This window comes from Hibiscus syriacus, unplaced genomic scaffold, assembly GCF_006381635.1.
Source record: "Hibiscus syriacus cultivar Baekdansim isolate YM2019G1 unplaced genomic scaffold, ASM638163v2 tig00110819_pilon, whole genome shotgun sequence".
Taxonomy (NCBI): Eukaryota; Viridiplantae; Streptophyta; class Magnoliopsida; order Malvales; family Malvaceae; genus Hibiscus; species Hibiscus syriacus.
Genome location: NW_024062875.1, coordinates 2,165,612 through 2,179,107, shown reverse-complemented (window position 1 = coordinate 2,179,107; position 13,496 = coordinate 2,165,612). Strand labels below are relative to the sequence as shown.

The 13,496-nt window shown below is 35.0% G+C and overlaps 1 protein-coding gene and 1 pseudogene across 1 annotated transcript; both read right to left on the bottom strand.

The window, feature by feature from the left end:
• Positions 1-444: 444 nt before the first annotated feature.
• LOC120142133 lies at positions 445-3,275 on the bottom strand (annotated as a pseudogene).
• A 291-nt stretch (positions 3,276-3,566) lies between these two features.
• LOC120141991 (ubiquitin-conjugating enzyme E2 7) lies at positions 3,567-5,777 on the bottom strand. The gene is made up of 6 exons (XM_039156753.1): positions 5,630-5,777; positions 5,421-5,523; positions 5,021-5,118; positions 4,842-4,942; positions 3,959-4,036; positions 3,567-3,854 (listed from the first exon to the last, which is right to left on the bottom strand). Exons 1-6 carry the CDS (start codon positions 5,670-5,672, stop codon positions 3,777-3,779), a joined length of 501 nt encoding a protein of 166 aa, XP_039012684.1. The 5' UTR covers positions 5,673-5,777; the 3' UTR covers positions 3,567-3,776.
• Between the last annotated feature and the right edge of the window lie 7,719 nt (positions 5,778-13,496).

Genomic DNA, 13,496 nt, shown 5'->3' with positions numbered 1-13,496 from the left:
CTGATCCTATTCCTGCTGCAACAGCCCGAGGGCCTTTTTTTATAGATATGATACAGCAAACGAGGCCATAATATCACGGTAGAGAGATCGATATTGAGAATATGACCATGACTTATTACCTTATACAAAATAGAGTTGTGGACCTAGCTCGACTCTACAACGAACCTAGTTTTCCTAAATAATGCATCAATTTCTGGCAAAAAGGATTTTAACACAATGGAGACAATGGACACTCTCGAATAATATCAAAATACTTGGCCTTGAACAAGAAAAAAAATTTGGGTGGTTTTCAATAAAAGACATCTATTTCATTTATAGATGAAAAGAAAGGGTTTTCTGGATCATAAAATCCTGCCAAGAAAGCTATAAGAACCCACAAGATGAGCAGGCATATTATGGCAGTTCTCAATACCTGATCACAGTCCCATCTCTGGTTAATATCATCCTGATAAATTAGATCAAGTTGGATAGATCCTCAATGTCACTAACATCTTCACTTTTTTTTTGATAGAATATTAGGCCTCATTAAAAACCCTCTAGTTGCCCTCCATATTATACTAGCATCTTCACTTGTGTGTATCTTGTTGAACTGGTCTGTACGAGGATGCTTCACATCATGAAAAGTATTTAAGCATTTTGTGCACCTACAATCTCCACCAAGATATGATGGGAGTGTCTGAAGATTCTCCAGGAGAACTTTGCGGTACATTTCTCCTCCAATCTTTAACTTTTTCCTCGTAACTGGTTTCAAAACCTGAGAAAATCCACAAATTCGCCCCAAAACAATAAGAAGAAGGATAACTTAACCCTTAACATATTTGATGCTAAAGAAAAATGGAAAAAGGAAATGAAATGGGATATATAAGATAAAACATTCATCTTTCAGTCAAAGAAGAAGAATTAACCTAAATAAAAGTCTGAGCAATGACGCGAACAACTGGAGGAAGCTGTATAACAAACAAACAGCCAAGGCAGTTGGGGTAGTGGTCTTGCAAGAGGGAAGAGCATGATCTCATTATTTGCATGGGAATTCTGAAAGGCGATAATCCTTCACAGTTCACTAAAACTGTAACTTGAACTTCAGGATTTTCTGGACTGACTAAATGCATGACTCCATGTTCTACTTGAGATACTGCAGCAACAACCATTTCTTTTGATCATAAACATCATACACAAAAGCAACTAAAAGAAAAGGTACTAGAATGAAAGAATTGAGGCCAAAACATCGATGAATGACTTCAAGAACTAACCTGTAGTGATGATTAGGAAGATACACTTTTCTCTGTTTGTCTTATAACAAGTGAAAGTCAATGATTTTAAATAGAATTCAATAGATAAAATGGCGGTGCACAAAAATAGATTCTTTTAAAAATGTCAATTTTGATTTCATGAAAAAGTAGCTTGGCAAACAGAGAGGAAAGAAAGCACTGTCTGTAACTATACATAAAAATATACTGGTGGATGTGATCCAGGAATTCATTGACATCTGTTTTGGATTATCCAGCTGGCTATTTCAGATGGAAAAAGCTTTCTTTGAAAGAAACTTTCCCCACCAACTCATATTAAACAGAGAAATTAAAGATTTGAAACAAATAGAAGTCTCACTAAATTCCAAAAGGTAGCAAAATGGAAAGCTAGATAGTACCCCAGGGGCTAAAAACATACTGACTGCCTAAGCAAAATGAGGTCTATCATGGGATGGCACGCGGGAGCAAGCTAGCCCAAGCCGTACAATGAGGCAAGGTCGATGCATGAGATCATATCCGTGCCAGAATACCATGTTCCCCCATGTCTCAAGCTCTTCTTGAGAAAGAAGTCTATATGTCTCCCTCCATCTGATTGCCCTTTTAATTGATGATAGGAAAACTACAAAGTCACCCTTTACAGCTATATAAAATCTACGGAGATATTCATCGTTGATTCTGCATAAACACTACAATGTCATGGTCTGCTGCAAGAAAAAAAAGCAAGCAATTAAAAAAATGAACAACACTAAAGCTCATCATCAATTATTAGTAATGAATGGAAGGAGAAAAACAATAAAAAAACCACCATGAATGCATTCATGTAATCAAATCACCTCTCTGGTAAACTAATTCCTTGATTTTCCAGCTCGTTGTGGAGTTTGTCCAACCAGCTTTCACACTCTAGATTTTGGGAAGCTTCATTACTGAATTTACATAGAATTAAGAGGTTAGTAAACAAAGCTTATCACTGATGACATACTCAAGTTCCTAATAGGAGTAACATACAAATTGCTTGAAACATGCAAAACCAGAATATTCAAGGGGGAAGCCTGGTCTAATCATATTCAACCTAATAGGTGATTCATTTTCTTTAGTACTATTTGAACATATGCAAACCAGAAAGAATGCCTCATGAGCAGAAAAAACCATCAGAATTGAATTGGATAGATATGGACCACATCTGAACTACAGAACCAATCAAAAACACTATTAGTTACCAGTAATTTTTTATGTTTAGGAATTTTTCACGATCTATGTGTGCACCAGATAGAATTTACCCTTATAAATAGTTCACTTTTACATTCAGTCAAACCCCACTTATCACTCTGCAGCATCAGTTAATTAAAAGTTAACCAAAGCTCCTGAGATCAAACTATGAATAGACATCATTTTACAATAACGGAATCTCCATTTCCAATTTTAGATTGTGCGGGAGCAAATATAGCTTCCTTCCAAGATTGACATGAAGTCCTAAAAATAAGAACTTGACATACTTGAATTTACCTACTTACCTTGCATCCAAGGTCGGGTGCAAAAAGGGTTCGTCAGAATGTAATTTTGGATTCACCAGAGAACCACTATTAGTTGCTTCATCAGCTAAATCTTCTTGATCAGGAAGTGATGTCGCAACCGAAAGCACCAATAGCGGTCTCGACAATGTCTGGAACAAAGCCAATCATTTGTTCAAATGAAGCCCTTAATGATGATAGATAATTCCACCAAGCAATTAATTGGAAATGCAAATCTGCAAGAATTTGTTAAAGAACAAACCTGCATTCCTTTGAGCAAACCCTTAAAAGGAACCCATTTCTGAAAACAATTAAAGGGTGGATAGCAAATGACTTGCAGAGCCTGAAACCCACGCCATAAAGAGGGACACTTGGCCTTTGGTTCCCTTCTAACCGTTTCTAATGCAGCAACTTTGAGCAAAAATATTGCAGCATGACCTGCTGGATCCTCAACATTTTACTTGTCTGTAACTACTCCTGGAAACTGGTAAATTTCCCTTATAACCTTTTTCTCTTCCATGGAAAACAAAACTGAGAAACCTATGGAAATTTCCACATTGTCAATTAATAAGATCAAAGTGACAGTTTTTATCGTCTTTTACGGCAATTTATTTATTTATTTTCTTTATTGCAAGCGAAGGAGACGAAGTGAAAGTGAACGGTGGCGTTGGATAGGAATATTAGGCCAACGTCCGCTCAGCTAAGTGACACGTGGGCGGTATTTATGTAAATAGTCAAATGGGGGAGCGGCTCATTAGTTAGTGATAATTGCGAATTCATGGACTTTATTAGTTAGTCTTAATGGCTAATGTTGAAAAATATTATATCACAATAACGTTTGCCAACAAAAAGAAAACGCTTTTGAATACGAGTTATTACAATTACTCCAACCAATAGCTAAAACGGAGATTTTAACTGAAGAAAGGGGTAAAGTGTGGGAATTTCAGATGGCATTCTACAAGAAAAGGATACTCAAATGAAGGCATTCCCTGGGTACACATTGTAGAGAAGAAGAAAAGGATCATAACATTTCTTGTGACCGTCTTACGCAACGGCTAACTTTCCTCCTGAATTCATCTCTCCTCTCTCTCCATTCTTTCTGCAAATATACACAAAGAAGTCGCGATTTTAGTTCTTTGGTTCATATAACAAACGACAAAGTTGCACCGGAAGGGAAATATATGAATCTAGACAATCACTTACTGCAGCTTCAACGTTTGCAGGAGATTCGTCGTTAGGGCTGGAAAGCATTGATATGATACTCAAAACAATACTTTCAACCTGTCAAATAGTAAGAATGTAAATCTGATAATGCACTATCATAGAGTCAAGAGAGCGGAAAACAATAATTTCCAAAACAAAAGGTTCTAATGACGCATCATAAACAAGAGAGACTAAACTGTTGAAACTTTTGACAGTACCTCAACTAAACTAAGCCCTCATCTACAACCAATTATGTTAATGTACATGATTTTTTTCCTCCATTTCATCCTTATCGCCAATTTAAGGTGGTACTCGCACAATTTAAACTTGCCCCCATGTTTTCTCTTTCAGATATCTTCCACCTTTAATGTAGTTCTTAATTCATTCCACTCGGGTTATTATCTTTTTGCTCCACACATAGATATGATCATACATTCTCAGCCATCTTTATTTTAATTAGTAATTCTCAACTGATATAGCCTCCACCTGTTGAAAGAACTCAACATATTTTTCTTGAGTCATTATCCAATACCACATCAGTTTTACATGTCAATCTCTTAATCATCTTATAAACCGATGCAATCAAAATTAACCATCTACCATCCCCTATAATTTACCTGTCAAGATTGAGAAGTATCTTATGGTCATAAAATATTCGATCACATTGGTGAACTCCTTCCAACCCACTTATACAACAAAATACATCATTTTCAACCTTCGTTCTAGTAAGAATAAATCAGTCGGCATCAACATTCAGATTCATATAGAAACTTTGGTTTCTAGCTTACATGCATATCTCTTACTATGAATATGGATGTTATTAGCACATGAACAGTCACAAACAAAAGAAATTTCAAAAATATGTTGCACTTCATAAACATACCGTATGGACTGGCATCCAGCGCTCACTTGCAAGCTCATAGCCATTTGGATCATCACCAGGAGGATGAAGAATTGATATGCAGACACGGCCGTCGGTATAAACTGCAATATGCATAAAGATGGAACTAATTCTTGCATCATATAAAGGCAAGTAAGAAATTGAGAAAACAAAAGGTATACCATTAGGATGCCAAATCTCTGATGTAAATTTCACCGTTGGAGGGCTGTTTGGATAATTATGTGGAAAACTCATAATGGCATTGAAAAATCCCCCTTCACTAAAAAAATTAGAATATCTATGTTAAGATTAGCAAGACAATTATTCTCACAGAAACACAGAAAAAGAATCAATGGAGCTCAATTCAATCAATGTCAAGATTACTAAAGAACAATAATACTAAACGGAGAATAAGCAACAGAAGGTCCAATAATTGTAACATTCCGTTCAAACTTCAAAGGTCATAACATCAATTCATGATCCAATGTCAAAAACAAAATCCACATCAAAGAATCCACAAGAAACACTATATTTCAATTAAAGTAACAAACTTTACCAAAAAAGAAAAAGAAGGGAGCTTACTAGAGAGTATCAGGAGGTCCAATAATTGTAACACTCCATTCAAAGATATTGCTCTCATCAACCAACCCAGCTGAGAACCCATCAACCGGATGCTTGCAAAGATCTGCAAAAAGATCAATCGTAACCCGGTAAAAAAATATTACCAAAACCCCACGAAAGGAACTCATATACGTACTCACTAAATTGAAAACGATGGAAGAAAATATTACCTTTTAGCTGTTTCTGAAGGAGGAGGCTGGCTTGAGAAGCCATATAAAAATAAAAAGATAACAGAGAGAGAAAGAGCTGCAAAACAACTCTTGCGATTTCAAGGGAAAGAAAAGAGAAAATCAAAAGCAGACACTTCGTTTCACTTTATAGATAATATAATTTCGGAGATAGTGGACTTAAATATTATGCACGGGAGAGCTAGGTTCGATTTGTTTCTATATTCGTTTCAGAGCGAATAAAGAGTTGCCACGTAAGAATTCGGTCAGGTGTATGATTAGGTGAAGTATAACTTCTGGTAATTTATTTTGGTATTTATGTGCAAAGTGATAATTAAGTTTTTGTTGGTGGAATTAGGTACTTAACTTTTTTTTAATAATGCAACTAGGTACTTAAACTTTCTGGGGGTGCAATTAGGTACTTAAGTTTTATTTTTTGGTGCAATGAGGCATCTAATTTTTTTTAATTATAGACGTTCATATTTAAATTTGGTTTATATCACAAATAAGTATCTAAAACATATAATCTTTTTCATTCAATTACCTAACATTTTTTTTGTCCAAGTATCTAAACTTTTATTTTTATTCAGAAAAAATACCTAAAGTATTTTTTTTATCAAAATATGTACCCAAATTATTTAATCTTTTTCACTTAAGTACCTAAGGTATACTTCAAATAATGTCGCATGTCAATTTTTTTTAGAACTTAGATGAAAAAGATTAAATACTTTATGTATCTATTTCGATAAAAAAAAATTTAAGTACTTACTTTGACCAAAAATTACTTTAAGTACTTAGATTAAAAAATATATGCTTTAAGTACTTAGACGAATTACAGTCTGAGTTTAAAATTTGAGTAGTGTTTAGTTTACCCGCGAGATCCCTCTCGCCCTGACAGTTACAACTGAAAAAAGGAGCAATCGGTTAACATTTAGTGTATAAAAAACCCTTTCTCCTTCCAAGAAGCTCACAATCAAGAAACCTCTAAACAATCCAAGTATATCATTTACTCAACTTCTTTCTTCCATTCCAATGGGGGAGAGGCCTCCAAACACCGTCAGATTGCCGATGAATACTCGAACTAGTTTCCTCTTATGCATCCATTGCATAACTCACCTCGCCCCTCTTTACGACTGCCTAGCCCGTGTATGTATCTACTCTCTCTGTATTTACTTCGATTCTTGTTTGGAAAAGTTGATTTCATGCAGTATATATGCTTACTTTGAACCAAAATTTCAGGTAGAATGGCCGATCCCGGCCAACGGAATTCTCTGCCTTAGTGCGTAAGAATATACCTCTCATCTACATTTCATTGTGTATAATAAAGTAGAATTCATTATAACTATACACCGTCAATGTGCCGGTCGGTCACATAAGTAGTCGTTTGTTTCGCCATCATATTCCAGTGGTGTATGTCCGTTGCAATAGCTGCAACAGAATCATCGGCGAGAAGATTGTAAGTTCTTCTTTTGGGGTTTCTCGATGATTGTTTACAAACACTTATCTGATCCTTCGTCTACTGGTTCCAGCGGGCAAAATCTCGTTGATAGTGCGTTGAAATTTTTTTTTTCGTGAAATAGTGGGATCGCCAGATTAATTGCTCGAGTGGTGTCCTCTACAGTACCGGGGGTAGGTCGCCATGCACGCCCGACGACCTACCAGGTCGCCATGCACGCCCGGCGACCTGGTAGGTCGCCATGCACGCCCAGCGACCTGGTAGGTCGCCATGCATGCCCTGCGACCTACCTCAACCTCCATGCACGCCCATGCACGCCCAACGACCTCCATGCATGCCCAGGCACGCCCAACGACCTCTATGCACGGCCATGCACGCCCAACGACCTCCATGCACGCCCAGCTCGCCAAAGGTCACCATGCAGTCCATGCTTGGACTGAACAACGTTGGGCCATGCAGGATAGGTAGCAGGAGAACCTATTCCTCCTGCTCCTCGCGTGATTCCTCTTACATCTGCTCAGGAGACTCATGCATGCAGCTGTAATAGCTGTATTATTGCAGCATGATTTGAGCTGCAAAGTGTCATAGATTCGTGCCCTAGCGTCTAGCCATAGCTTGTCCCTCATGCCATAGCTTCGAGACTGTTCACTCTTGTTATCATAGCTGTATTGGTGCAGCATAAAATCAGTTGTGTTGTATTATTGCAGCGTTCAACGGTTGAAAAATTTACAGCTTTCAACGTGAATTATACAGCTCAAATTGATTGCAACTTACCTACCAACCGCTGAAATATCATTATATATTGGATATGAGGGGTTTAGGGTAGAATCATAAGAAAGAAAGAAAATTTGGCGAGAGAAAGGAAATGAAAGGAAAATAAGAAGAAGAGGAATGGAGATAAAGGCTCAAACATCGTTTGTGAGGTAATTTTTAATTGTTTAATTTAGTTTATTAATATGAAATTATGAAATAATTAGTTTGTTAGTTTAGGGTTTAGGATAAAACAGAAATTTAGTTAATTAGTTTGTTAGTTTAAGTTATATTATTAATTTGTTAGTTTAAGTTTATATTAGATTATATAAAAAATTAGTTAATTAGTTTCTTAGTTTAAGTTATTAAATGTAAAAAATATTTAATTAATTTGTTAGTGTGTTTAAACGTAATTAAGTTGTTTGTTGAAGTTTAAGTTAAAATATTAAAAAAGTTAATTAGTGCTTAATTAGTTTGTTAGTTGTTATTTTAACTAAATTATATTATAATAAAGAAATAGTTTATTAGTTTAAGTTATATTATAATATATAGATTATATAAATTTAATTTTTAAATTTATTGTTGTTTAAAGAAATAATTTTTTTACACGTACAGAGCATTATTCCACAACATTTTTCCACGTACATATTGATTCGAAGAAAGAAACAATAAAGGAAAGGAAAGGAAAGGAAATGAGCAACAACTTTTTCACGATTGTCCATTATAATGGACAAATTATGGAAAATGAGATCGGAGTAGTTTTTCAGTCTGAAAACCAATAAATATGATGTTCAAAAAAGACATCACATTTATAGAAATGAAGCATAAGATAGAAAGAAAAATTCGAGCTGCAGTTGATGGTTTGAGGTATAGGTTTATGATATGCTCTAACCCAGTCAGATATGCTGCAGTTCCACTTGAAGAAGATGATGATATTGGAACCATGGTTGGATTACATGAGTCAACCAATATAGCAGTTATTGAATTATTTGTTGATGTCCGTAACATATGTGATGTTCCTGGGTCATCAAGAGGTGTGGCTCAAAATCCATCTGAAATGGCTTTATATAGTCAGTTTGAGGAGCCGACATACAGGTTCCCGAACAGTTTATGGCACTATTGGAAAGTGTAAATGAAGTCGGGGGGACATCTGCAACAGAAGAGTGTGAGACGAGAAACATACCGGAATTGGTTGTTGATATTGACGCTGAAAATCGATGGGGAGAAATTCATGATGATTCAAGCGAAGATGAAGAAACCGAAGAACCCGTTTTGGGCGGCGACGAAAATATTTTTGGTGGAGGTGCAATTGATGAAGTTCCGGCACCGTATGAAGCTACTCCTCACATGTACGAGATAGACTATGATGCGATGAGGGCACCTGAATTCCCAGACATGCCACATTTACCTCCATACCAAATGACTGCATCATTCGATAATTCTGGTGAATTTTCAGTTGGGGTGCAATTCAGAGGAAAAAATGAAGCTACCCTAGCGATTAAAGAGTACTGCATAAAATGCCATGTTGATATCCATGTTGCAGAGTCCAACCAGAAAACCCTATACGCGAAGTGTGTAAAATATGGCCTAGAGTGCAAGTGGAAGATCAGAGTGTCGAAAAATCAAAGGCACGATGTTTGGGTCATCACGAGGTACAATGGTCCGCACACGTGTTTGCGAAACTTCATCGAACAAGACCACCGACTATTGGACTCCGATGTAATATGTGAATACGTGAAGGCGATGGTTGAAAAGGATCCAAGGATATCTTGTTCAGTGTTAGCTGCATCTATTCGAAGCCAATTTGGATATCAAGTAAATATGGCAAGGTGTGGAATGCGAAGATGAAGGCAATGAAGCTGACGTATGGAGATTGGGATACATCGTACAATGAGCTACCACATTTGCTACAAGCAATGAAGCGATTTATCCCAGGAACCATAGTGAAGTCTCAAACCATGCCCGCATATGACGAAGAAGGTCAACTTCTGCCAGGGAAGAAAATATTTCATAGACTATTTTGGGCATTCAAGGCATGTATTGAAGGATTTCCATTTTGTAAACGTATGATCCAAGTAGATGGTACGTGGCTGTATGGTCAATATAGGCATGTACTTTTGATGGCAGTTGCTCAAGATGGTGAGCGAAATATCTTCCCAATTGCATTCGCCATTGTTGAGGGAGAGACAACAGAGGCTTGGGATTTCTTTCTGACCAATCTACGTCATATGTCGTTCGTGAAGATGGAGTTTGCTTGATATCCGATAGAGGAACGGGTATTTTGGCGGCAATTGAACGACCAGGAAGTCGTTGGATACCTCCGTATGCATATCCGACATATTGTATCCGTCATATTGGCAAGAATATTTAATGATTTAATAGTAATTTGATAGTAATGATTAGTAATAATGAAATTATTATTAATTATGTATGATTGATAGTAATGATTTAGTAATGATTAGTAATAATGAAATTATTATTAATTATGTATGATTTGATAGTAATGATTTAGTAATGATTAGTAATAATGAAATTATTATTAGTTATGTATGATTTGATAGTAATGATTTAGTAATGATTTGATAGTAATAATGAAATTATTATTAATATTTAATGATTTAATAGTAATTTGATAGTAATGATTAGTAATAATGAAATTATTATTAATTATGTATGATTTGATAGTAATGATTTAGTAATGATTTGATGATGATTTAAATATTTAATGATTTGATGATTTAGTAATGATTTGATAATATCAAATTATAGTAATGATTTGATAATAATCATTATAATAATGATTTAGTAATAATCATTATAAAAATGATTTAATAATGATTTAAATATTTAATGATTTGATGATTTAGTAATGATTTGATAATAATCATTATAGTAATGATTTAGTATAATCATTATAAAATGATTTAATAATGATTTAAATATTTAATGATTTGATTTAGTAATGATTTGATAATATCAAATTATAGTAATGATTTGATAATTATTACTAATAATTATAGAATACTAACAAAGTAGTGTACAAGTGTGGATTACTGAGTTTAAATTTATACATAGTCGAATTTATTAATGATTTTTAAATATTTAATGATTTGATACTAATGATTTACTAATTATTTGATACTAAACATCATTGTTAAGGTTAAAAAAGTAGTCTAATTTCAATAAATAATTTGTAATAAATAGCAAACGAGTTTACAATTGTTGTCGATGTCGGGGTGTTGTTGAATGATAATGTCGGGGCGGACGTCTGATACGTTGTGGCCGTTGTGGCTCAGGAGTATTGTACTCATCCCCCTCATTCATTGGGGTATTTGAACTGTCATGTGTTCAAAGTCATACGTCGACGAAAACGTAGGAGAATAGATGGGTGCCTCAGGCTGCACAAACTCTGGTATGTATGCCGGGCCAGTAGAGTCATCAACTGCGTGATGCAACGATTGTGGTGCGCTATTATCCACATCGGTCATTTCCGCTTCAGTTTGTAGAGATGAACTCCCACTCCCACTCGGTAGAGAGTATTCAGCTTTACCAAATCTTTTCTTAAACCTCAAAAATTGTCGCCTCTACTATTGTTGTGAGGAACGGCTTTCCATTATCCAAAAAATAAGCAAGGTAAGCCGAAGTCTCAAAATTAAAGTCGTCGTCTTGAATGGCGTCAAGAGATGGCATGAATGAAGCCCTATTGTTCCAAGCATTAATGTAGGTTGCATGCTTCTCAACCCAATTAACGCTTTCTTTACGACGACCATCAAATCTGTGCAGGTCGTCATGCGTCTCAACCCAATTCACTGGACGACGACCATCTAAGTTTTGGAGGAGGTCATGATCCCATGGACTCCGCGGAATAGGTTGGTGGAAGTGGAATTGCCTCAGCACTCTATCCCCAAATTGGATCTCAACAAAAGCAAAATTGATCAATGGTGTAACAGCACACCAATATTGAAACCCATCTAAAATATCGTGCGGTATCAACGCAAATAATTCATTCATGTATGGTCTCCAATTAAACTGTAAAATTACAAAAACAATAAAATTTATTTAAATTAGATATATAGTTAATTAAAATAATAATTAAAAAATACAAATTATGCATACCTCCTTTTGGCCTTAATGTCTATCTTCAACCTGAACTCTTTAATGTTGTTGTGCACCAACCCTGTGCCTTCAATTTTATGCCTCCATCTGTATATCAATCAAAACAAAAATAGAGACATTTTGTTCATAATTTTAATCAAAATAAATATTTTTAATTAATATTTTATATTAAAATAGAGGATTCATATTACCTTCCGGCAAGTGGAAAGTCAACCGCAGTCCGACTAATCGGTGTCAAAAACGGAAGTCTATGCCAAGCCCATGATTGTAGAAGCAACAGACATCCACCGATTTCTACTGTATTATTATCATTCACGACTAATGACGCCTTGCACATCTCACGATACAAGAACGCCAATATCGCCGAACCCCAGCTATATTGCCTACAATTCTCAAAATTTGTTAAAAAAAGAAGATACTGAGTGTGAACATAACTACCGGATTTATCAGGCATCAAAATTCCCCCAATCAATTGTAATATATATGCTCGTGTTGCATATATAATTTCGTGCTCCGTACTATTTGATTGAAGTTGAAATTCATTCTTCAACCATGACAACCTCACCCGCCACCCTTTACACTCTGGTGGTACGGGCGCTTTCCCAAGAAACAAGTTGCAAAGTTGTTCCACCTTATTAAACTCATGTGACATTACCACCGGCATCCCATTAGTTTGGACCCCGAGTTGCATTGCCACATCCTCCAAAGTTATCGTGCATTCTCCACACGGCAAATGAAACGTGTGCGTTTCTGGTCTCCAGCGTTCAATCAACGCACTGATCAACCTGGGACCAACTTGTAATCTCGCACAAATGTGATATACCAAAATCCAGCCTCTTGCAAATTTTCTTCTATTAGTGGGTGTGGCTTGGGCACTTTATGTAGTCGAAGACGAAGGACTCGCTGCTCGTCCTCCTACAATTAAATATTTCAAAAAAATTATCACAATCATAAAATAATATTCAAATATTTATTAATTATAATTCATTAAACAAATATTTATTCACCATTATTCCAAATGACTTGAAATATGTTCATTGTCAAGCCTCAACATGGAATTGGTCACCCATTGGAATGAATCTGTAAAAAAAATTAAACAACAATATTTAAAAAATCATTTAATATAATCTAATATAAACTAACTAACTAATTTACAACACTAAACTTTAATATAATAACTTATAATATAATAAACTAATAAACTAACAAACTAAACTTTTTAAAATAAACGTAAACACCAAACCCTTAAACAACTAATAAAATATTTTTTATATAACTAAAACTAACTAATAAACTATTTTTTCATTATAATATACTACTAATAAACTTACTAACTAATTTTTTTAATATATATTCAACAAACAAATATAACTTAACTATTTAACTAACAAAAACTAATTAAATAATTTTTTTTATATAACTAACTATTAACAAAACAAACTAATTAATTATTTTTTAACTATAGAACTATCAAACATATACTAATTAAATAATTTTTAATTTATGTATACTATAACTTAAACTAACAATCATATAACCCTAAACTAA

Coding starts and splice junctions, on each gene's coding strand:
- LOC120141991 (XM_039156753.1), bottom strand. CDS start 5,672: ATGGCTTCTCAAGCCAGCCTCCTCCTTCAGAAACAGCTAAAAG. Junction 5,524..5,629: donor CCTTCAGAAACAGCTAAAAG/GTAATATTTTCT, acceptor ATCTTTTTGCAG/ATCTTTGCAAGCATCCGGTT. Junction 4,943..5,020: donor AGAGATTTGGCATCCTAATG/GTATACCTTTTG, acceptor TGCATATTGCAG/TTTATACCGACGGCCGTGTC.